This window comes from Thalassophryne amazonica, chromosome 16, assembly GCF_902500255.1.
Source record: "Thalassophryne amazonica chromosome 16, fThaAma1.1, whole genome shotgun sequence".
NCBI classification, from domain to species: Eukaryota; Metazoa; Chordata; class Actinopteri; order Batrachoidiformes; family Batrachoididae; genus Thalassophryne; species Thalassophryne amazonica.
Genome location: NC_047118.1, coordinates 70,436,757 through 70,463,789, shown reverse-complemented (window position 1 = coordinate 70,463,789; position 27,033 = coordinate 70,436,757). Strand labels below are relative to the sequence as shown.

General features: G+C 40.0%; 1 protein-coding gene across 3 annotated transcripts in view; it reads left to right on the top strand.

Moving 5' to 3' along the window:
• Nucleotides 1-27,033, top strand: part of cacna1ha (calcium channel, voltage-dependent, T type, alpha 1H subunit a) — a 483,986-nt gene that overhangs the window by 425,340 nt on the left and 31,613 nt on the right. For all 3 annotated transcript variants that reach the window (XM_034190926.1, XM_034190928.1, XM_034190927.1), the window contains exons 28-35: nucleotides 4,364-4,515; nucleotides 5,449-5,558; nucleotides 9,279-9,412; nucleotides 9,527-9,597; nucleotides 14,863-14,941; nucleotides 21,426-21,547; nucleotides 26,415-26,573; nucleotides 26,775-26,915. In XM_034190926.1, coding sequence (XP_034046817.1) covers nucleotides 4,364-4,515; nucleotides 5,449-5,558; nucleotides 9,279-9,412; nucleotides 9,527-9,597; nucleotides 14,863-14,941; nucleotides 21,426-21,547; nucleotides 26,415-26,573; nucleotides 26,775-26,915 — 968 coding nt within the window. The remainder of the gene's footprint in view (nucleotides 1-4,363; nucleotides 4,516-5,448; nucleotides 5,559-9,278; nucleotides 9,413-9,526; nucleotides 9,598-14,862; nucleotides 14,942-21,425; nucleotides 21,548-26,414; nucleotides 26,574-26,774; nucleotides 26,916-27,033) is intronic.

Sequence of the window (27,033 nt, the reverse complement as noted above, 5' to 3'; positions counted from 1 at the left end):
AAAATATATATTGAGCATATACAAATGAGTTATAAAACAAAGTATCCATCACTTTAGTTAAACTCACACAAAGACATTACTAACAGTTTGTAAAAGCTTTATAATAGTATTTTTAAGTTTACTAATGCATTGATAAGCATTTATAAATGGACATATAAAAGTGAATTGGTCAACTGTTTGAGATTGTGATTAAAATATATTTTAAGCACATACAAATGAGTTATAAAACGAATTTGTACATAGATAAAGTCTTTAAAACTGCATACTTATACTGATGGGAAAAGAGACTTGAGCTTTGTACATTATTAACAAATGATACATAAAGTATTGAGGAATAAGGATAAGTAGTTAATGCAATCTTTACAAATGTTATAACTGATACACTGAGCATCAGCTAATGGTTTATTAATGCTTAGTAAAGGCTTAATAGTTTGTGAGGAAAAAATGTAAAGACAATAAAAATATGATATGTAAAGTATTTTTATCACTAATGAATAGTGTCTGATTTTTACATTTGTAAATGATGAACTATTAATGATCAACTTTTCTTAAATGGTTTATAGACAATTAAAAAAATCATTTATAAATGTTTTATAAAGACATTACATATTTTGTTATTAATAATTATTAAGCCATCTATTTATGTTCTTACCAGTGAGTAGCTAATAAAAAAGAAAGCTTTGTAAATGTTTTGCAAGTAGTTAATTAAGCATTTAGTTACACTTTATAAATGCTTTACTAATGCTTTATAGCGTGCAGTAAGTGTTACCAATAATTCTTTAAAAATTACTTGAAGGATTTCATGTTGCATGTTTATCCTCAGTTAGAATATTACTATAAACCTGAAAGGATGATAATGTCAGTGTCACACAAATTTACATTTTTGTAAAAATTCAGTTTACCAATTTATATTTATTTATTGATTGATTTGGAATCTGCAGTCAGATACTATAATTTTGTTTAAACACGCACGCGCACACACACACATGTGCGCGCGCGCACACACACACACACACACACACACACACACACACACACACACACACACACACACACACACACACACACACACACATCTAGCTCAACTTTGAGTTTTTTGACAACCAAACTAAACCATTCCTACATTTTCTCCAGAGGGCAATGGTTAAAAAATTCTAAAAGTGACAGAACAAATGGTTTTACTGGCAGGCTGAGAAACAGAAAGAGCAGAGTGCCACTTTTTTTTTTTCATCCTGTGCTTCTAACATGTCTCATTCGTCTAAAACTGTTCTTCCATTAAAACTCCAAGCAAATGTCAGTAATCCTGACATCATTGTGGTGCCGTTGAATTTTGTCACTGCTGTCCCTGACAAATTGAAGTCGGCCTGCTCGTCTTTCACAAAGTCAGTTTTAGGCTACTGAGATGTTTGTGTGGGGAAAAAAACGACAGAGGTGATGTCAGTGCATAAGAGAGGGGCTCAGCTGCACGTTCAACCTCACAGTTTGTTAGCAAGTCTGGGTTGAATGGTTCATTTCAAAAGGTCATTTTTTTATTAATATTTAAATGCTACGAATTAGATAATAGCCAAAAAATACTTAGAAACATTATTGGTATAAACTGTGATGTTGAATATAACTTTATAGCAAGTCTTTGCAACCATGTTCTTCATTTTTACATCAAAAGCATGTGAGCATACAACATAAACAGGGCATGATGCACATGGGAGGGTAATGCATACGTGTGCATAGACACACACACACACACATTCTCTTTGCACATGCGAGAATTCACTTTTATGCAAGTGAGTATGAGCTGGTTGTGCTCAGTTTTCTATACCTGTGACTTGTATTCTACAGGCACAGCTACGCTGAATTTTCATTTTAGTTTCGTACTATAAGTTTGAGAATTTGTAAAATTTTCCAAGGCAGTATAACATCATCCCCAAGACACCCAATTCTGATGGGTGGCACTTTGCAGATGATGCACTTGTAGTTTGAAATCCCATTTGCAGTCTTTTATTTTTAGGGAATTTCTTCTAAAGCACTCTTAAGGGCCCCTTCATACATAACATGATGTTGGGAGAAAGAAGCAGAAACGGGCCAAAAAAAGGTTTAAAAAAAAATAATTGGCGAACCGTAAAAAATTCCACCCGCTGTTGGGAGGGACACATGGTCAGACAGGCGTGAATGATCCCGGGGCAACGGTTTTCTGCATGCGCACAGCACGAGCACATATAAGGTGTGATACCACGTCGTACTCACACAGCAGCAGCAGTAATCGCATGCTGGACATATGTACATAAATCAATGAAATATGTAAGGCACAAATAATGAGAGAGCACAGAACAATGAATGCACTATTTAAATGTAAGACAATCATGTCACTGGTAATGATTCTCTTCTCACTGTTAAACACACACACAAACACACACGTGCACACACAAATAAAAAAGCAATTTTTAATATTTCATTCCTGTTATAAAGAGTGGACAACACAAGAATGATCTTTTTCCTGTTCCCTTATGGATGGATGGATGATATTTATTGTCATTGTCATTACACGAGTGCAACAACGAGATTACGTCCACACTCGTGAGTGTGGGGGAGCCACAGCAACATGTAGTCATGCCGCCGCCAGCTTGGGGGGAGTCCCAAGCTGTATTTATGTAAATAAACCATGGCCATTGACGTAAACAAGGAAGTAATTTACTGACATGAATGAAGCAATGCGCACTGAGGTGCTGGTGACCGTGTTGCAATGGTGATATGTGTTTTTACTTATTACCATGTGAGGAGAGCATGTAATGCATGCACATCATGGTGGCATGTTGTGAGGTGATATTTGGCATGGCATGAGTTGTGTTCACCAGTTGTGCGTAGCGATGATGCAGCGGTCAGGTGCAGCTTTGACTGCATGCCCATCACGGTGCGTGCTGAGGCGATCCAGTTTGTTTTTATTTTTCCCCATGTCACCATCATTTCCAGACACACATGCAGAACCGTTACTTGCACAGGTGTGATTGGAGCACATGTAACAATATGTGTTCCCCAACTATGCATTTCACTGATGCAGCAGCTGCGATGTGGAGCAGCGCAAGCTGCAGGAATGCAACAAAGGCCGTAGGCAGTGGTCTGCTTGCTCCCTGCTTGATTTCAAATGGCATCCAACCCATGATGTGATTACATGTCAACCATGGTCCCCTGACAAATGCATAGCTGTAGTGGGTCTGTGCATGTGTGATCACGCCCACCTTTCCATTGCAGCAACGTGCTCACATAAATGGGCTCCATCCTGTGGGGCAATTGAGCTGACCATGCTGATTTTTCTGTGATGCTGTCAGTCAGGCTGTCATATGATGGATGAAAACTGTGGATGTTGCGATCGCGCATCACATGACATGCCTGTCCGGTCAGATGGCGCGCTGGCACTGTGACATGCAGCTGGGCAGGGTTTTTATTTTCAGCTCTGTTGTGGTGGTGTAGATTGGGATATGGCATGGTGTTCCACAGCTGTCAGCTGTTCCATCATGGACATGACAGCCATCCAGCTGTGCACGCTGCGCTGACAGCGATCACACTTTACTGCAGCCACAGTTTGAGCCTTTGCAACAGCCACACCTTGGTAGGCTTGTGGTGTGGCGGGGGGGGGGGGCACACTCACACACCATCAGTCTTGTGGGAGGGGGCACACTGCACACTTGCACGCCATTTGTGTTGCTGGGTGGGGGGGGGCACACTCACACACCATTTGTGTTGCTCGGTAACAGCACACTCACGGGGCACTTAGAAAATGTGGGGCCATTTACACAACCAGCTCTAAAGTGGTCTGTCTGCTCTCCACTTTTGTCCTGACTGCACAATTGGCCCCGCCTTTTCTAAGTGCCCCACAAATTGGCACCTGGATTTTTCACGAGTGCAATTCGAATCCTCCTTCATGCACCATTCAGCCTCATTCGTGTTATGTGTGAAGGGGCCCTAAAGAATCTGTGTGACATTAAAGGTTTTTCTGAGCTACACACATAGAAAATTAAACTGTGTAACAAATACACAAACACTTGATTTACATAAAGCATACTGACATTTTTGTGGATGAAATTATTTGGAGATTCTTAGTCAGCTGACCTTGTTGTGATGTCCGAATGGACTTACGATGGCACAACTTGTAGCACCGCGTAGAAGAGGGCAGATGTGGTCACTCCCGTTGCCCTGATCACCTCCCTGTGCACAGCCCTGCAAGGTATTTGAAGTCCAGAGTGAAGTCATTCACAGTTGCATTTTGTGTCTGTTTGTGCTTAAATGTTTTGTGTACATATTTGTCTCTTTGTGTTTCTGTGTGCTTTTATATCTCTGTGTATGTTTGTGTCTCTCTACATGTGTGCTGCAGAGGCCAAGCAGAGACCGTACTATGCGGACTACTCCCCTTTACGTCTGTCCATCCACACACTGTGTACCAGCCACTACCTGGACATCTTCATCACCTTCATCATTTGCGTCAATGTCTTCACCATGAGCATCGAGCACTACAACCAGCCATTGGTAAAGTGCAACCACACACACAAAATGCAATATGTTCAATAGCAATGGTTTACACTGGTGCTGGTCCCTGACTAAAGAAATGCTCAGAGGTGCGGTCCAGCAAAGGAAAGCACAACCACAAATCTCAGGTGAGCCATTTAACATTTTGTTTTCACCTGGTGGTAAAACAGCTGACTGAAATATTTCCAAAATGATGAAATAATAATAAAAATAAAAGACTTGTAGTCATGACTGCAAAAATAAATATTTCTGAGAAGTTTCGGGTCTTCTAGTTGGTTTGAGCTCTGTCCATGTTTCTGAAAATTGAAACCCCCTGTTAAAGTAAAACTAGTTTAGGTACTGTCCTTGGAACTGAACATTGTAACCCATACAACAGGTGGTTAAAGTCAAACTCATTTGGGTACTGTCCTTGGTTCTGAATATTGTAACCTGGACAGATGGTTAAAGTAAAACTAGTTTGGGTACTGTCCTTGGTGCTGAACATTGAATCTGGATACAATGAAATTCATCTTTTGTTCTGAAAATTAGACATGGTGACGCTGCAAGCAACACAAAACTAGAATTAAAAACCTTCAGTGTGTTTGAGAAAAAGGATCAAGTTTCTGACATTTGAAAACAAATTGAACATGTCAAAATGTCAACTTTGTTTTGTAACCATTCCTCTTAAATTATGCTTCTCTACTTCCTGTGGCATCCAGTGTACCGTGAAAAGTTTATAGAACCAAACATAAAACTTAAACCTCAATGAATTACTCTGGGAGACCTACTGGCCATGGACATGCACAGTGGAACCAAACATGGCTGAAGGTTTTTCACAGTTTCACCCATCCACAATAAATCGGACAAGTTGAGTGTTGTTGCAAAAAGCACCTGGTTTGTGAAATGATAAAAAAATAAGTTATTTTGTTTGTCTTTGTGTGTTCATGTGCTCAGTATCTAGAAGAGGTTCTGAAGTACTGTAACTACGTGTTCACATGCATCTTTGTCATTGAGGCCCTGCTGAAGCTTGTGGCATTTGGCCTTCAAAGGTTCTTCAGAGACAGGTATTATGAACAGTAGGGCTATGCACAGTGCTTGCTTTTTACTATTTTTCATTCAGATTCCATGACTTTTAGACAAACAACCATTGTAAATACTTAAAAGCTGGCACTCACATAAAGACCGTTGGGTCTCAAGAACAAACATTAACTGTGCTAAATTCCCAATGTGCGTAAATCAGTGCACATTCATGAGAAAAGTGAATTATCATTTATTTATACTCAGTTTTTGCTTTTGGTTCCCTGAGGTCACAACAGTGGACCAACCAGATAGCTGCATGAGGTTTTGACAAGTTTTGCATTGGATGCCCTTGCTGACACAACTTCAGTTTTGCATTAAGAAACACACATTTAACACCAGGGTGCTCACATATCAACTGTTCGCACACACAGATTTGTGCTTAAATTTTGTGTATCAACATTTATTTGCAATGGAATTTACCATGATGTACTTATACTGAGGAATGTCTGTAAATATTTGCACAGCTCTGACTGTGTGTATGCACTAGTGGTAGAACAGGGAAACCTCTCAAGCTCCATCAGGTTGGATGGGAACCGTTTTCAACCATTTTCACAACCATTTTCAGATCTCTCCAGAGATGTTCAATCGGATTCAGATCTGGGCTCTGGCTGGGCCACTCAAGGACATTCACAGAGTTGTCATGAAGCCACTCATTTGATGTCTTGGCTGTGTGCTTAGGGTCATTGTCCCACTGAAAGATGAACCATCCCCCAGTCTGAGGTCCAGAGCACTCTGGAGCAGGTTTTCATCCAGGATGTCTCTGTACATTGTTGCATTCATCTCCTGACTAGTCTCCCGATTCCTGCCAATGAAAAACATTCTCACAGCATGATACTGCCACCACCATGCTTCACTGTAGGGATGGTGCCTGTTTCCTCCAAACATGACGCCTGGCATTCATGCCAAAGAGTTCAAACTTTGTCTCATCAGACATGAGAATTTTTTTTTTCTCATGCTCTGAGGGCCCACTCACATGGCAGACTACGATAGCTGAATGAAGGAAAAAAGTTACAAAGCCACAAATCGTCGAAAAGGTGGACGACTGAGCCTGCACTTCTCCCATCACCAAAAAGCCTGCGACTCAAGAGCACATAAAGGAACAAAACAAAACTCTAACAAAAAAAATGAAGTGAACAGCGACGACGCTTTAAACAAAATCCAAGCGAAACATTCATGATGACATGGCTGACAGCGGGTATGAGACGGAGTGCCAGCCTGTAATCATGTCTGCAGCCAGCCTGTGGTGTCTGCAGCATCTGCAGATGCAGTTTCTGGTTGTATTGACAACAGGTTTGTCTTTACAATAACAACGTGTGCACACACGCATAGTTAAACTAGTTCATAAAACGTTCTTGCCGCTATTGTTTCTGTATGATAACGTTGCTTTTCGTCCCACACATGGACAAGTCATGTTCAGCTCGTCTGAGCTTTAGTTATTGATCTGTTCAGATATCATCAATGTCCATGCAAGACCTCAGACTTGGGAGGTTGGATGAAGTTGGACGACAATCAAACGGAACGCTGACGGTACAGGAACTATGCAAACGATGAGGAACTATCAAGTCAGAAAGCAAAACAAAATACGGACGAATTGAGGTTGTTGTCAGGATTCGTTCACATATTTCAACAATTTAAAAATTGTGATGAAGCACCAGCTACAGGAACGAAGCTGGACGATGGTAAAACATTGTCTACGAATGTCAACGTAAGTCCAGATTTCTTGTTTTGTTTTGGCTTCGGTGTCTGTTAGTGCCGTGTGGCCGGGGCTTAAGAGTCCTGCAGGTGGCTTTTAGCAAACTCCAGGTGGGCTGCCATTTTACTAAGGAGTGGCTTCTGTCTGGCCACTCTACCATACAGCCGTGATTGGTGGATTATTACAGAGAAGGGTTCCCTCTGTCCACAGAGGAATACTGGAGCTCTGACAGAGTGACCATCAGGTTCTTGGTCAGCCCACCTGACTAAGGCCCTTCTCCCCTGATCACTCAATTTCGATGGGCAGTCAGCTCTAGGAAGAGTTCTGGTGGAGCCAAATGTCTTCCATTTCTGGATAATGGAGGCCACTGTGCTCATCAGGACCTTCAAAGCAGCAGAAATATTTCTGTACCCTTCCCCAGAATTGTGCCTTGAGAGGTGTGTGCCTTTCCAAATCATGTCCAGTCAACTGATTTTACCCCAGGTGGACTCCTGTTAAGCTGTAGAAGCATCTCAAGGATGAACAGTAGAAATAGGAGGCACCTGAGCCCAATTTTGACCTTCATGGCAAAGGCTGTGAATACTTGTGTACACGTTATTTCAGAGTTTTTTTTTTTTTTTCTTTTTGGTTTGAATAAGTTTGCAAAAATCAAAAATAAAATTTCACATTGTCGTTACAGGGTATTGTGTGTGTGTTGAATTTTGAGGAAATAAATACCTATTTCAGAATAAGGCTTTAACATAATAAACTATGAAAGAAAAGTGAAGTACTGTGAATACTTTCTGAATGCACTGTAGATTCCCTACTGCAATTTCATATTAAAATGTGTCCACTTTATTTTCACTGCTCAAATTTCATGAGGAGAGACTTTATCTTTATAAAGACAGCTGCACGGTGACAGGATCACAGGAGAGCAAAAGATTCTGTGCCAAATGTAATGATAAATAATTGCCTACTTATTCTGTTAACAGAAAAAATATGCTGGTTCTTGTGGTGAACTTGTTTACATTTGTTAGTTTTGTCTATAAGTTATTGTGATGCATAGGTTAACAACCATGCTACACTGGGAATGAAATGTCATTACAAATGGCTGGGATCAAAACTGCTTGTGGACTCGTCATTGCCACCTTGTGTTTCTACCCCTGGATTTATTTTTGTTATTCCACTGATTCAGCGTTGTTAAATAATCAATCAATTATTGAAGGCACAGCTATGGACAGAATTGGACTATCTGCTGGAGCTGCAATGATTAATCAAATGTTAAATTATTTTGAGAATCAATAAATTGTTATTACCTTATACCTTGACAGTTTAGCCTGCATATGCCGATGTATGAAAAATATGTTGAATACACTGGTACATGTCTAATAAGTTATGGGTAAGTTTTGTATAAGTTAAGAGCATGTTTAAACATGCTGATATACATTGTAATCTGGCCAGTTTGGGCATGCACAACATTTTCAACAGATGCTCATGATGGCCCATGATAAGTCCCATGATCCACCAAGACAAAAATAAATTTAAATACAATTTAAAAAATGTTAAATTACTTTGTATGGCTTTTGTGTGAAGGGGTAAAACAGAGCAAGACAGAGCGACAGCATATGCGCACTGGATGTTGTGCATGTCAGTATTTACATGCTCTGCCTACCAGACAAAAAGGGTTCTGCTGGTGCTGGAAATGCAAGCCAAGCCAGACTTAATCATTCTGACCCGCACCGCTCGGTGGAAACGGGGCTGTCGGCATATACTCACTAAATCATCATGGTGTGACAGCTGCATAACTTACTCAACATATCCAGTGTATTCACCAGACTTTTCATAAGCCAGCATCACTGGTCCACTCATAGATTCTGTTATTACCTGTGAACAAAGACTTAAAATAAAAATGGATAAAATTGGAGCATGTGGAAGTTCCCTGATATCACTCTTAGACACCGTTTATGAACAAATTGGTTCTTGCCTGAGGATCAGTCTTGTCAAGACCAGTGACCTTTGTGTGTTTGTTTAGGTGGAATCAATTGGATATCACTATAGTGGCATTGTCCATCATGGGTATCACGCTGGAGGAGCTGAAAATGAATGCAGCACTTCCCATAAATCCTACCATCATCAGGATCATGAGAGTGCTGAGGATAGCACGAGGTACCCTCAAATACTCTAATATTATACATACTCTGCATGCCACTATGTGTTCTAGAGCAATGAAACATGACCATTGCATCAAACTTTCCAAACTGCTTTTTTGTCGCTCTGCAGTGCTGAAACTTTTAAAAATGGCCACTGGAATGAGATCCCTGCTGGACACCGTGATGCAAGCACTGCCACAGGTACAGACACAATCTGAGTAGTCTTAGACAATCAGTCACGCATTTCTCAAAAAAAAAAAAAAAATCAGACACTTCCAGGCTCTGCAGCATCACAGGAGGCTGAATAATTTCACATCTTTTGGAACACAGATCATGTAATGTAGTTAGATATACACTGCAGAGATTTGGCTTTTATTTCGTATGCCAAAGTGTCAAAATCAGACATTCAGACAACAGAAAAGAGTCCGTAATAATAAATAAATAAATATCCTCCAGAATCAGATTTTGGTCTGGATGAGGACAGTGTGGTAGGAGGAACCATTCAATGTGACACTTATTTAATAAAGTATGAAATTGTAAGGTAATTTGGAGGTTGAGTCATGTGATACCCAATGGTGGGCACATTTTGGCTGATCAGCTAATTGCAAAGTAGTGAAGTGAACTGTTACATTAGCAGATTAAAGGGCATTTCACACCAGATGCTTTGGAAGTTTCAGAGGCGTCAGACATTGGTCTAAAAAGCATTGTTTCCAATGAGATGCTTTGCTTTTTAGAGGCGTCAGAAGTGTTGCGTCAAAAGCCCAACTAAATCAGTGCTTCTGATGGGAGTACACATTGCCGCTTATCGACACGCTGATGCAGTCAAAGTTCAATCCAATCCAACTTTCGCCGCTCTGACCTGACATAGCTTCATGCTGTCCAATAGGAACGACGCGTCGGGCCAAAACACGGAAGACTAGTGGCAGAAACCGCTGATCTCTACAAAACAGATCAGTGCAGAAACCACTGATCTCTACAAAACAGAAACGTGTCACAGGACTGCTCATTTATAGAGCAGTTTTCTGAAGAAAAATCCTTGCAAATTTTTTTTTAATCTTAAAATTTCTGATTACTGTAAAAAAAAGTTTAGAACACTTGTAATTAAAATAGTAAATAAATAAATAAAAGGTTCTTTAGAAACCTTTCTTCATCTGTAAATTAAAACCACCTGTTATTTCAGATTAGATCATTTCTTGTTTAACATAAGGAACCTTGGACATTTATTTTTAGACAAATAAAATAGCATGGAAATTTGTACTTTTTTAAGGTCTGGTAGATTATTCATGTCTCATTTCAACCAGAAAACATACACTGTAAATAAATACAAATGTTTATTATAAATGATAATTTAGCAATGACTGCAGTGTGACTGTAAAGTAGTATTTCTGTGACATAAACCTCATGATGATTTTTTTTTTTAATTGAGTCATTTCAACTTGTAATTTTGTCAAAATATGTGATTGCCTTTAGTGATTGCGAATGTTTTAAAATTGTGCACAATAAGGGGAGAGCCTCTACCTGTGTAAATGTCTTGACTTAAATTTGATTTCATGGACATTTTTAATGACCCATTCATTTATTGTTAAAATATAAAATGAAACAGCTTTTTAAAAAAATAATAAAATAGTTGCTGTTTAAAGAGCCTTTTATATAGAAGCAAGTGATGTTATGCTGGATTCTCTGGACCAGATGAAAGTGTCTTCTGCAGCTTTGACCTCTGGTGGTGTTGTTGAAGACACTTTTCACCTATTTTGAAGAGCAGAGATGTTTTCTTCTCACTGGACTTCATGGTGTTCAGCTCATCAATGGAAGTTTTTGAAGCGCATCTGTATTTAGGTTGTCTGCACAGCAAATGTTCCTGACTGGGACAAATAAAAATATTTCTTAAAATATAAAGAAACACTAAACAGTTTGCATTAAAAAAAAAAGAAAAACCACAGAAAAAACAGCTAAAAATAAGTTATTTAAAGTTGAGCTTTTGTGGTCTCCGAAAAAAGCTGTAGCTTCATTTGGTAAAAATAAAAAAAGACTGAAACATTTACAAATTAAAGCATTCACGCAGATCAACTGTGCTAAAAGGCTAAGCTAACGTTAGTCAATCATTAAACCTTCACAGCAGTGCAGTAAACATCACATTTTATTTTTATATTTTTCTCACCTCGATAAAGCTGAAGAACTAAGCTCCGTTGGTCAAACTGGGCGTTCGCATATATCCAAAAAGTGGGAAGTTTCGGACTGAGTGGGTCTTCTCCATCACCCCAGCTGCCTGCCTCGCTCTGCCCAAGGATGATGCCTGAACCCCGGCTTCTCTGTGCTGGTCGGCCCGGTTGGCGTCACTCCGAAAAGTAGCTGAAAAAAGCTTCTCCCAGCAGGGTGATGGGAGAATGGTTCTTTTGCTGTTTTTTAAAGTTTTTTTTTGTGGTTCAGCCGATGCACATTCAAAGATGGCAATCGATCAACTTTTTTCCGGGTTGTGGAAACAGCCAAAGTGTGACATAGCAATCTCGGCCCCCCTTTCCACTTTCGAAGCAAAGCGTCTGATGTCACGATGTATTGGGATTGCCTGATGTGTATAAAGTGTGCAATGTGAAAGGCCCTTAACGTTTTAGCTAACTTTCAAAACCATTAACAGACTAATTTACTTGTCCTAAATTTAGTTCTGCAAACAATTTTGAACAAAGTTTAACTGTCAGAACTCTTAAAGCACACATTTCACCAAAGCTAAATTAATATCACAAAAGTTAGTGGCTAGCTATCAGCAGTTAGCAGTAGCTAGTAGTAGTAGTAAATGTCAGACATTGTGTTTGAGCAGAATTCAAAGAATGTGCTTTGAGCATATTAAAAATCAGTCCTTCTAACTTTAGCTAAATAGTTTAGTAGTTGATCAGTTTAGCCTAATGACATTTAGCTTTACAGTTGGCAGATGAGTTTTTCAAAGCTAATTTTTTAGCTTAGCTGTGCCTAGGGTTGCCAACCGTCCCTTGAAAAACAGAATCGTCCCTTATTTGGAAATAAAAGTGTGCGTTCCGTATTGACCTGAAACGGGACGCAGTTTGTCCCGTATTTCTGTGAGAATCAAAAAGTCTGTAAAATGTCAATGGAATTGACTGGCGCTTTATATGGAAACTTACGGTAAATATGATCCCAGCCTTTCTCCTGCTCTTCACCAATGAGCTGACAGACACGAGTTGACGATACAGAATCACTCTTATCTCATTGGTCGAGGGACATCTGCTCGCAAGAAGATCCCGGATGAGAATCATGAGCCGACGACGGTCGTCGGACGACCATAACAAAGTAGCATGGCTGATACCGACACAGACACCGACACTGGCACTGCAGATACGCCTACAAATAGCAATGTCTGTAACGTTGTTACTCCTCCTCGAAAAAAAACAAAAAAAGAAAGCAAAAGTACATGGGCAAATGGGATATGAGGAGAAAAAAGGCGGCCAGTGCTTCATCATCAACTGCACGAACCACAAAAACAAATTCTCCAATACTACAATGAACTGTACAAGAGCCTTAATGTAATTATGTAAAACAAATGTCTATTTTAAAGTCGTTATGCCGCAATTTAATGTCAATATACTGAGACTATAACTCAACACCATAAGTTCTTTTCATTAAGCTGCGTTCACATGCGGAAACAAAAATATTTAAATATATTTATGTCTATATATATATTTGCAGTTGTTGTTTAATATGATATGTACATGGTGGTTACAGGAGGCATTTAAATTTGAAAAGTGTGGTTGGAGGGGATGGAGGAGGTACTTTTTACCCTGACTGAGGGTCAAAAGTCATCAATTCTGAATGGCTTTATATCTACTTGTAATAAAATGTTAGTAAAAATCATATGTTGTTGTCATTAAAAGACTAGCAGTAATATTACAGTGGAAAAAGCAGCAAGATAAATGAGCACAATGTCAAGGCATACTTCAGATTTATATTTTAATACATAAGGATTTTTTTATCCAGACATGTATGGGTTCGTTAGACCTTTTAATTAGCATGAATACAACTTACAAGGCTTCATTCATAAAAATCCATCGAGAATTATGATGACAGGAAAAAAAAAATCATAGTAAATGAACAGAATGGAATATTTTCCACAAATTTCCACACTTTACATAAAACATTTTTTTCTACCCAGACATGTATGGGTTCATTAGAAAGAGCAATTAAAGGGCTTTAAAACAAGCCTACTTTTATTAAAATCTGTTAACAAATAGCGACAATAAAGCGAGAAAAGCAGCACAGTTTGTCATAATTTCCCCAAATTTCTGCTTTTTACATAAAAGTTTTTTTTTTTCACCCACACATGCATAGCTGCATTGGAAAGAGCTTTCAAAGGACTTTGAAACAAGCCTACATTTATTAAAATCTGTTAACAAATAACGACAATAGAACGAGAAAACCAGTACAGTTTGTCGTAATTTCCCCAAATTTCTGCATTTTACATAAAAGGTTTTTTTTCACCCACACATGCATAGGTGCATTGGAAAGAGCTTTCAAAGGGCTTTGAAACCAGCCTACATTTATTAAAATCCATTAAGAAATAGTGATGCTAGTGCAAAAAAGCGGTCAGTTTATTATTGATGAGCTGCACATTTCCACCCTTAGTAATGGCGCCTTCCTGTCCTGAGTGACGCTAATAGATACAGGCGCGCATGTCCGTTCCAGTCTATATTTCTATGGGCCGGTCAGCCCTGCCAGTGAGGTGTCCCTTATTTATTTTTCAGAGAGTTGGCAACCCTAGCTGTGCCTAGCTAACCATATTCCATATCTGATCTCTTGTCTCCATCACTGAGTTAAGAAATGACAATAGTAGAGTTGAAACCCTACTTTCAGCAACATTTATAGTTATTGAATAGTAAAGCATTAACCAGGTGTGAGGTCTGTACAGGAAAATATCAGACTGAGGTGTTGATAGTATGGAGAGAGTACAGCAAGGTCTGTGCAAACAACCCAGAGGTTTGACATTCCCGTACAAATCTAAACTATAATTAGTTTTTTCTATGGCTGTTAGATGCTGTGTTTTCCTCTTCTTGGTCTTCAATTTGCATATCCACTTTGAGCTTGTTTGTTGTTAATTCCTCCTATTCAAACTCAGTGTAAAAAAAAAAAAAAATCGCTTGAAGAATGGTCCTCTATTTCACACCATGAAAATTGCAAAGAAAGTTGCAAATGTGATACGCGATCCAGACCGATTGTCGTGGTAAGGGTCTAATATGGGAAAATATCAGACAAGAAATCAGCCAATCAGAGCGTGCGTGACATCATAGCCATATAATAATACTCAATACAGAACACAAAATGTTTTTATTTTTCATTTATCCTGCTTGGTTAAGTCATTGTTAAATGGAATAGATATCAGCATGAGATCCCCACAAGTGATTATGTAGGAATGTTGACACTGTAATCTTTGGTCTGCAGGAGATCTAACTTGCATTTTGTTTCCAGGTGGGAAACCTCGGCCTGCTCTTCATGCTCCTTTTCTTCATCTACGCGGCACTGGGAGTAGAACTGTTTGGCAAACTGGGTCAGTCACACTACTGGGAAACACACACACACACACACACACACACAAAAACAAAGGTTTTTCAATTCGCTCATTACCATCACACTCAACACTTTCGAAAATGTCTCTGCCTCGATTGTCTTTAACCATCACCGTGATTCCAGTCAGCCTGCATCTCTTTTACTCTCCACGGTGGGAACACTGGCCTGTTTCCACCTGTATAATATCACATTTGCATGATCACATTTAGATACACATTGCTTTCACAACAGCCTAATTCCAATTCACTCATTTTCTCCAAGAGTACGAAGCGGATTAGCAAATTTCATCTGAGGGCAAAACAACTTTGCTATGAAGGCTGCTTTCTGTCAAACATTATTCTTCTGCATAAAACATGATCAAAAGAGATGGTGACATTTCTGATTTCTGGTTTGTCTTTAGTAAGAATTCATGATGATTTAAAAGCTTTTGCAAAATGTCAGGCTTAGAATAGCTCAAGGAGAGAAGCATATATATATATATATATATATATATATATATATATATATATATATATATATATATATATATATATATATATATATATATATATATACACACATACATAAATGGCTACTTTTGTCTTTCTGTCTGTCCGGAATAGGCTCTAAAACTACAAAAGGCGAACTCCCCAAAGTTACATATTCTGAACCACCATGACATGGGCTACAACCTTGTACTATTTTCAAACAAAAAAAATAATATTAAGACAACAATATTAATAATAATCTGATACATACAGTTGAACCATATGTACCTCAGTGGCAGTTGTACTCCAGCACAAATCTCTCAGCTTTAATAGCTGGCCGCTGGCCCTATGCATATACGCAGGAGCTCAGTAGCCTGCCTACTGCTATAAACAGAGCCCAGACTCCTGGGCTATCTGCTGCTGGCTGCTGGCTAGCACACATAGCGTGGGTGTGCATGCCAGCTTGGTTGTATAACCAAGCAGATTCAAATATTCCCCTTGATATGAATGCATCCTTTCTCTGCCCATGCTGCACGTGGGTGCTACAAACCTGTTTGACTCTCCTTGAAAAGATTTGAACAACTCTACAAACTGTAGTGTTTTCAGACCTGTTTATAGCAAAAACAAATGTGAGTATTCTGTCATTTACTGACTAATCATATACTGAACATTTTGATTGTAAGAATATAAATACACAATTCAATACAAAGTAACTTTATCCCCATACTCCCCTCTACCAATATTACACCCATGATATTTGACACCATGTGTGAATGAGTAGATATGGCATCCTACTTAAAAATAGTCCTTAAATCTGGTTTAATCATTATGGCAGTATGCACCCTCAAATTTAAATTTTTCTGTACCTAATGGCCAATACTGTGTTATGTTTTCTCAACTACAGGGTAAACTCTTCATAATGCTGTCCCCAGGAACAAGGATTTAGACCTGCAGATAAGGTGCCAGCTCAGCGATGTAGATGGGTTCTCCCCATGCCAGGCATTGGTGGCTGAGAGGGGGTGGGGGTGAATTTTGATAAAACTTATACACAATCACTATGATATAATACTTATCAGAATACAGCCTATTCCTTCTTGGAATGAAGGTTTTCACTCTTAGCAGAGAGCTTTCAACCACAGGCTGTAAATTAAACTTTAAAAGTTTACTGGATAAAATATCAAGCTTTGTCTTTTCTTGCAATTTGTACATGTATTTCTAAACATTTGCACATTTTCTAAAAATAAAGGTGTCGAGTGTACATGATGTGTATCACTTGCCTAGTGTTGATCATAATGTATCAGGCAAACGCATGTTTTCTGTATCACAATGGCAATCTGCAGATCATTTGAAAAAGTGATGTAGTTCTAACTGCTGATGGGGCAGCACCCTTTCAATCAGCCAGTAGGTGGGCATAGAGCCTGTGTTCTCCAATGGCGCATTGTATATAGGCTGCTCATTATGATGTAAATATCATAAATTAAATTTTGTTATTTATCAACTCTTCACAACCTGCTGTCCTATTATAATAGTGCACTAGCTTTGGGGTTGATCTAATAGTTTTGGTATGTTCATGTTTCTTGGCTCAAACTGTTTTTAGTGGCCAAACATCTTTTTTTACAATTGAAAAGATTGTTTGTTCTCTAAATATACCAGTGAATGCATAACTTTAAGAAATATGCAAGGCAGCATTTACACCATTTAAAGATGGAATGCCTCAAAGTGTGCAAAAAGAAACCACTACTTTTGCTGATAATGTGGCTGGCCTGAATATGGCAGAACCTGCGATCTTCCACAGTTCGTTAGTCAGATGCTCCAGAGTTGGTAACCCCAATCAGCTGTATATCCACTTTCCTGACAAAAGGACAAGGAACATTGTCTACCAAGAGGCTCTTCAGAAGTATTGGTCAGTAAAAGCTACATTTAAATATATATTCAACATCTCAAATCCAAAATTAACATTTGCTTAAAAGCCATTTTATTTTTGTAGCATTCTTATAAACTAGATTTGCAATGTATCAACAATTATAAAAGTCATAACATCAATTCTGATTAATGATTATGAGCATACTTGATCTGCAATATAAAGTCTGAAGAACTTCATTGTTGTTTCTTGCATGCAGCAAAATTCAGTTTTCTCTCTTGGTTTGGGGATTCCACCTATTTTGGGTTTTTAGTTCAAACGTTTGCCTATTCGGACTACATATACGAGGGCTGTCAATAAAGTATAGGTCCTTTTTATTTTTTTCAAAAACTATATGGATTTCATTCATATGTTTATGTTTAACGGCTGATGAGAGATTTTGAGGTGATACTGTCGCCTTAAGGACTTCCCACGGAGCGGGATGTCGCGCAGCGGTCCCACGCGCCGTCGTCAGCCTGTTTCAAGCTGAAAACCTCCACATTTCAGGCTCTATTGATCCAGGACGTCGTGAGAGAACAGAGAAGTTTCAGAAGAAGTCGGTTTCAGCATTTTATCCGGATATTCCACTGTTAAAGGAGATTTTTTTAATGAAAGATGTGCGGGCGGATTGCAGCGTCGGCTCGCAGCCGCCGCGACACTCCGCCACAGGAGAAACACCTCTGTTGAAAGCCTTAAGGACAAGTTGGAACATGTCCAGCTGTTAAACAATTTCTCATATACTCATATAAGCCATCAAAAGCCGACTGGATTTTACAAATGGTTATCAACACGGAGGTGTTTTTCCTGTGCCGCCGCACCGCGCCGGCTGCGTCCCGATGCGCGGACCCGTCCACACGTCTTTCATTAAAAAAATCTCCTTTAACAGTGGAATATCCGGATAAAATGCTGAAACCGACTTCTTCTGAAACTTCTCTGTTCTCTCACGACTTCCTGGATCAATAGAGCCTGAAATGTGGAGGTTTTCAGCTTGAAACAGGCTTGCGACTGCGCCTGGGACCGCTGCGCGACGTCTCGCTCCGTGGGAAGTCCTTAAAGCAACAGTATCACATCAAAATCTCTCATCAGCCGTTAAAATTGTCACCGAAAACCAGCTTAATTTTTCGAACCGTGTCCACTTCGACGTGCCTCACAGGTTTAGAAAAATTTTTGATCAAACAAAGCGCCAATCTCTCAGCAACTTCTCAGACAAAGGAATTCCGACGAGGGGCTGGACGACTCCTTCCACAAGGAGTGCTCACAGGCGAATGATGTCACCGACAGGCGTGGAAAAACTCACGCGTGCGCACGAGGGTTCAAGCATGTCTGACGTAAAAACATATGAATGAAATCCATATAGTTTTTGAAAAAAATAAAAAGGACCTATACTTTATTGACAGACCTCGTATGTATATATATATATATATATATATATTTTTTTTTTTTTTGCTACAGGGATGAAGTTTAGCCCATCTGCAGTATTCCAAATGAACCTGGCAATTTTTCTTTGAAAAATGAACATGTAAAATATTTATAAGGTTACTGATTGAAGCAATTTTGAGGATTGTGGCTAACAGATTCAAAAGTCTATCTTAGCTCCCTGTCTTGCAGTATGGTTGTGAGACTTGGACTCTAAGCCTAGTATCTCACTGGGCTGTGACATCCTGTGAACAGCATCCGTGAAGAAATTTGTGCAGCTCTCTGCGAGGTTCACAGCTATTCACCGCTCTGTCACCTCAGTCGCGGGGTGGCGCCCATGCGTCACTTGATTTTTGAATAAAATTAAAAAGTCACTGCTATGAACTCCCTCACCAAAGTGTCAGGCGGGCACCTTGTACCCCTCACCACGTCATCTCTGTGACTCGGAATGTGTGCACGTGATAACTTGTGAGAGGTTGACACACACTTTTCCTTTTATATGATCAGAGAAGAACAGCACTTCTGGAAGTGACTGAAATCTCCAGCAGCCTCCAGCCACCCTGCTGGACAACTGGCTGGCACCTACTGACATGCACGCACGTGAGCGAGCTGGATGATGAGCTGCACAGACCAGAGTCATTGTGTTTACCTTTTTGTACTTATTTATTTATTCTTAGTGGATTTAATCTTAATGCACCTGGTCAGGACACACCCCTTGTGCACATGCGGGCTGGACATACCCAGTCTTGTAATGGGTGACCTACACAACCAGCATTCATCTTTAATTTATTTATTATTCTGAGGACAGAAGTGGATTTAATTTTAATGCACCTGGTGAGCACACTCCCCTTGTGCACATGTGGGCTGGACATGCCCAGTCTTGTAATTGAACGACCTACACAAACTGCATTTATCTTTTATTTATTATTCTGAGGACACAGGTGGATTTAATTTTATTGCACCTGGTGAGCGCGCACACCTTGTGCACATGCGGGCTGGACATGGCCAGTCTTGTAATTGAACAACCTACACAAACTGCATTTATCTTTTATTTATTATTCTGAGGACACAGGTGGATTTAATTTTAATGCACCTGTGAGCGCACACACCTTGTGCACATGCGGGCTGGACATGGCCAGTCTTATAATTGAACGACCTATACAAACTGCATTTATCTTTTATTTATTATTCTGAGGACAGAGGTGGATTTTATTTTAATGCACATGGTGAGCGCACACACCCTTTGTGAACATGCGGGTTGGGCTTGCCCAGTCTTACAATGGACAACCTACACAAATTGCATTCATCTTTAATTTATTTATTTATTATTCTGAGGACAGAAGCAGATTTAAGTTCATTGCTCCTGGTCAGCACACATTCACCATGCATGCACGCTGGGTTGGATGCACGAGCTGCAAGAACCAGATTCATTGTGTTATTTATGTATTTATTTACTGATTTATTTTTCTGAGGACAAAAGTGGGAATTATGTTTAATGCTACTGGCCAGCTGCAGCCACACTGGCGGGAGTGTCGGATGGATAATGTCAGTACTCTGGCTTCATTTTTTATTTTATTTTTACCGCCGTGCTTCCAAAGGATCACGATGTCCGTGTGTCACAGATAAGCCGGGCCACCTGATAAAACTCAGTTTTATGCGTGGCCCTGGTGTAAACGCACAGCTCGGTTGTACAGGCACACTTTATGTGTTGTGCCCAGAGCACACAGAGCCACAGAAGAGCACACGAACTGGATTTTCTCTTTTTATTGTTTTATTTTTATAAGGGCCACAGTGTAATGCTGCCAGCCAATTGCAGGGACAGCGAACTTCACCTGTGTGGGGAATGTGGTGTGTGTGTGAGGACATAAATGGAAATTGAGAGACGCAATTCAGTGGACATCATTCTGTGAGCCCATGAGGGGTTGTTTATGCTTTTCTTCTTCTTTTTTGTTATTATTTAGTTATTTGATTTTATTTTCAGTGCTTTTTCTGTCTAAAGTCATGGGAATTTTCACAGCCTCTTTCACATAAAAACAGTTTAATAGTACACAACCATCCTGAGCACTGTGTGCACAAACATGTGGTTCTTTCAGCTTTGCCAGTGTACCAAGACTGATGTCAAATTATAATTTGTTAGGTTACCTTTTTACCGAATATCGAGGTCATTGGTTTTGTGTAATAGCTTTTTTATAAAATTTTCCCTTTCTGCGCACTGGTAAAGCTTGCACATCCATTTTTGTACTTTGCACTTGCTGTCCACATGTTGGGTGTCTTTAAAGTCAGAAGTTGCAATTTACATTTGGGAATTCTGACACTGCACTCTGTCTGGATCCCAGTAATAGACAAAGGAACAAAGAGAGTACATGCAATTCCCAATCATCTTAAGTCCCCTGTGGCCTTCTGTTAATCTGACCATGTCACAAAGATAATGTCTAATGACTTTAAAATGCTGCTTGAGGGTTGACCCTCCTTTCATCCTGCGTCTCCTTGTCATGTCCACAAGGACACACTGATTAGCAGCACTCATGTCTGTCATGTCTGCAGCTTTCTGGTCACTGAAGGTTACGGACGTTTGGATAATCAGACAGTGACACTGCACAAAGTTTTCTGTGCATGTGCATGACGGCACGTGTGTGTGTGTGGTACAGTTATGACAACCTGTGCATTTGTGTGTCATTTAGAATGCAATGACAACAATCCATGCGAAGGTCTGAGTCGTCATGCAACCTTTGAAAATTTTGGGATGGCCTTCCTCACGTTGTTTCGAGTTTCCACTGGAGACAACTGGAACGGGATAATGAAAGTATGGACACACACACACACACACACACACACACACACACACACACACACACACACACACACACACACACACACACACACACACACACACACACACACACACACACACACACACACAGAGTGACATTGTCCAAAACCGAGGCTTGTGGTTCCCCTGGAGGGCATGAAGCCATTACAGATATTGATGACAGATATTCTAAAATATTACATAATTAATATGTACTTTTATACAATAAAATCAAAGCCTGCAATGACAAAAAGCAAACAAACAAAACATACATATCTTTCCAGGGCCATAAAGGACCCTATGTAACTTTGCGTTATCACTGTCTCACCAATGAGACAATTCCCGTAAAAATAAATAAATAAATTAATGAATAAATAAATTAATTAATAAATTAATTAACAACCTGGAGAAGTATGTTGACAAATTAATGGTTGGATATGGTTTTTTCTGCTTATAAATATCACAACTGCACATATATGTTTGGCTGGGGTCATAAATAAGCACACTTGGTTACTTGAAGGAGGTGGGTAACAGTGCACCATGAAGGGCTGACACAGTGCAGGTTTTCTTTGCCCCTGATGACCTCATAAAGTGATTTCACAGATGATCAGGACTCTAAAGGGCCTTTCCCACCGGACATTTTGGAAGTGTCAGAGGTGTCACGAATTGGTCTAAAAAGCATTATTTTCAATGAGACGCGTTGCTTTTTAGAGGGGTCAGAAGCATTGCGTCAAAAGCCGAGCTAAACCGACATTTCTGACGGGAGCGCGCATTGCTGCTTGTCAACAAGCTGATGTGGTCAAAGTTCAACCCAATCCAACTTTCGCCATTCTGAGCTGTGACATAGCTTTGCGCTGCCCAATAGGAATGACGTGTCGGGCCAAAACACGGAAGACTAGTGGCAGAAACCACTGATCTCTACAAAACAGAAATGTGACACAGGAATGCTCATTTATACAGAGCAGTTTTCTGAAGAAAAATCCTTGCAAATGTTTTTTTTACTTCAAAATTTCTGATTACTGTAAAAAAGCTTAGAACACTTGTAATTAAAATAGTAAATAAATAAATGGTTCTTTAGAAACCTTCATCTGTAAATTAAAACCACCTGTTATTTCAGATTAGATCATTTCTTGTTTAATATAAGGAACCTTTATTTTTAGACAAATAAAATTTGTACATTTTTTTAAGTCTGGAAGATTATTCATATCTCATTTCAACCAGAAAAACAAGACACTGTAAATAAATACAAATGTTTATTATAAATGTAACAGTAGATAATTTAACAATGACTGCGGTGATTGTAAAGTAGGATTTCTGTGACATAACCTCATGATGAATATTTTTTTTTGAGTCATTTCAACTTGTAATTATGTCAAAATATGTGATTGCCTTTAATGTTGTAATCAGGTCAGAGTCATTTCTAAAATATGAATCTGACTAGTGATTGCGAATGTTTTAAAATTGTGCACAATAAGGGGAGAGCCTCTACCTGTGTAAATGTCATTAAAAAAAAAAAAATAGTTGCTGTTTAAAGAGCCTTTTATTTAGAAGCAAGTGATGTTATGCTGGATTATCGGGACCAGATGAAAGTCTCATCTGCAGCTTTGACCTCTGATGGTGTTGTTGAAGACACTTTCTCCTAGAGATGTTTTCTTCTGACTGGACTTCATGGTGTTCAGCTCATCAATGGAAGTTTTTGAAGCGCATCTGTATTTAGGTTGTCTGCACAGCAAATGTTCCTGATTGGGACAAATAAAAAAATATTTCTTAACATATAAAGAAACACTAAACAGTTTATATACTGTATGAAAAAAGAAAAAAAGAAAAAAAAAAAAAAACAGAAAAAAAACAACGGAACCCCTCCCAAAAAAAAAGGTTATTTAAAGTTGAGCTTTTCTGGTCTCCAAAAAAAACTATAGCTTTATGTGGTAAAAAATAAAAAAGACTGAACCATTTACAAATGATAACGTTCACTCAGATCAACTGTGCTAAAAGGCCAAGCTAATGTTAGCCAATCTTTAAACCTTCACAGCAGTGCAGTAAATGTCACATTTTATTTTTCTATTATTCTCACCTCGATAAATCTGCAGAACTAAGCTCCGCTGGTCAAACTGGGAGTTCGCATATATCCAAAAAGTGGGAAATTTCAGACTGATTGGGTCTGCTCCATCACCCCGGCTGCCTGCCTCACTCTGCCCAGGAATGATGCCTGAACCCTGGCTTCTCTGCGCGGGTCGGCCCGCCGTTGTGGTTCAATCGATATCCCACCAAGTCATCCGTCCTCCCTCGGTTGGCGTCACTCTGAAAAGTAGCTGAGAAAAAAGCTTCTCCCAGCAGGGTGATGGGTGAATAGTTCTGCTGTTCTTTAAAGCTTTTTTTGTGGTCAGGTGATGCAAATTCAAGATTGCGATCACTCAACTTTTTTTCGGGTTGTGGAAACAGCCAGAGTGTGACGTAGTAATCTCCGCCCCCCTTGCCACTTCCGAAGCGAAGCGCCTGATGTCACAACACGTTGGGAAGCGTTGCCTGACACGTGTAAAGCATGCAATGTGAAAGGTCCATTAGACTAAATTCAAAGTGGGGTTGGCAATCTGGCTTGAGTTGGATGTCTGTGATCACATGTCTAGATACATACACACATAAACACACACACACACACACACACACACACACACACACACACACACACATGTCCATGCTCACATGTTCAGATACATACACACACATGTCAACGCTCACATGTCCAGGCACGTACACACATGTCCACATTCACATGTACAGATACATACACACAAACATGTTCACACTCACATGTCCAGATACACACACACACACACACACACACACACACACACACACACACACACACACACACACACACACACACACACACACACACACACACACACACACACACACACACTATCACACTGTCCTCTTTTTTCTTTTGACTGATGGAACAATTTTGTGTGGTTATCCTAACATGAGGAAACTTGTGGTCCAGTTCTAGATTCGTCTTCTTCTGTTTTTTTTTTTAAATGGTTTAAATTTTAGGGCCCCTTCACACATAGTATGAATAAGTACAAATCAAGACGAATCACGGCTAAACAGCTTGTATGAGCGAACCTCGAAAACATCAAGCTGTTGTCGGGAGGGACACCTGGTCAGGCAGGAGTGAACGATCCCTCTGTGATGGTTTCATGCACGAGCGTGCACAAAACGTTCACAACGGGAACACAGTGTGAGCAGCTGCAGCATGTGTAACTACACTGCGCAGCTGCTGTGAAGAAAAAGAAAAATACATGCCACCCACGGGATTTGAACCTGCATTTTACAAAAGCTCTGACTTTCAGCCCGAAACTTTACCACTACACTACCATTGCTGTCCTATGAAAGGTGCATAAAATGCCTGAAATCAACAAAGAGATAAATGTATTAAAAAATCAAAATAAAACCACAGACCATAAAAAACAGCATTTTATTGAATCCCTCTTACCGAGCGAACAACACAAGTATGAACCTTCTGTTCCTCTGTAGATGACCCATGGTCACAGACGTACAGTCATGAAATGACATGAATGAAGCAGTTCGCTCTTATCATGTCCACATCTGCTGACCCGGCTTGTCCGGCTGGCCCTGTGTGTTTGTCCGGCCTGACAGACATGTCCTGTCAACGGCACACCACAGGACAGACACCGCATCATGTAGAACAGAGCTCACGTGGGTGACGGGACATTCAGATCCCCTGCTGCATGTTATGATCTGACCGTCTGTTTCACCTGGGGCAGCCTGTCAATGTGCGTGCCATGTGCTTGCTCACTGCACCCCATCGCAACAGTGATATATGTTTTTATGTATGGGCATGTGAGGATGGCAAGCAGACACACATGTCACAGTGGACAGTTGTAAGTTCATGTCCTTCAAAGCATGGTACGTGTTCCCCAGCTGGGACATCCAGAACAAGAGATCTCAACAGCAGCTGCTGTTTGCGGCACCCCCTATCAGTTCAGCGCACACACCAATGTGTCACTCTCAGTTACAGTATGTGATCATTATTTCTTAGTTATTTGTTATGTAACTGTGTATGTAGGTAGTGTAGTAGTTATTAATATAACTGTCCTGGCTGTGGTCTCTGTGTTTGTAATATGACACATCCTTTGCACTGAGCCATTATTTGTGTCTCTGGTCAGCAGCTGGGAGGCGCCTCCCTGTGCTGTGTGCACTCTGACCTGGCTGTGTTCATGTCTGTACATACATATAAGCATTTTATGCAAGTGTGTCCCCACTCCAAAATGCCATGTGTGTGTGTGTGTGTGTGTGGTGGGGGGCACACGTGCACACATTTTTCTTTTTGCAATGCCACACTCGTAGGGGCACTTAGACAAATTTCACATCCAGCTCGAAAGTGGTCGTCTGCTCGATATTTTTGTGCTAACAGCGTGAATGGCCACACACTTTCTAAGTATCAGGTGAGCGGTATTGGATGTCCGTGTGTGTCACCTGGAATTTGGCCGACACCTGCCGTGAGAAGGTTCAAATGAGCTTTCACCGGACACTCTCTGTCTTTCAGACGCTGGTGTGCGCGAATAGTTGTAGCGACACATGTACGAGGCATTGGAGGCATCTCTGATTTTTTAAAAATGGCATGCAATTCCTCCTTCATGCGCTAGTTGGCTTAACTCGTGTTATGTGTGAAGGGGCCCTTAACTCAAACTACAAGTCTTACTTACCAAGTTGCTTGTTTCAAGTTAAGATATTTATAATACAGCATTGTTCTTGGTGGACAGGTTTTCATTCATATTTGTCTTTATCGTGATGTCTCCTACATTTCTCTCTTTACCACATGATCTTTTTTTTTAAGGACACCTTACGTGAGTGTCATCAGGAGGACCGTCAGTGTCTCACCTACTTGCCATGGGTCTCACCAATTTATTTTGTCACCTTTGTGCTGATGACTCAGTTCGTACTGGTCAATGTGGTGGTCGCCGTTTTAATGAAACACCTGGAGGAAAGCAACAAGGTGGAGTGACCAAAATCGTACCAAGAATCCATGCAGCTACTTACCACACAGACACATTGATATTTAAATTAATTCATGCACATAAGTCTAAATGAAATATGCCCATGTAATAGTTACTCCAATTTAATACCCTCTGTTGCACCATCTGTTGGTGTTGCATTTCAGTACTGCAGGATTGATTATCTTTTTTTTAACTATCAGGAGGCCAAAGAGGATGCAGAGATGGATGCAGAGATCGCCATGGAAATGGCGATGGAGAGAAACAGCAGATTAAGCTCCACATCCAGCAATAGCTCAATGAGAGGGACGTATGTCGGACCATGCCCACACTCACCTGGACAGGTAAGTGTTGATGTAACCTTGCTTGTTAATCTAACTTAAGTGGTTTAGAGATCACCTTGTGTTAGAAACGACATAATTCACTCAGCCACCTTTGAATTTTACATGTGTTAATTTAATT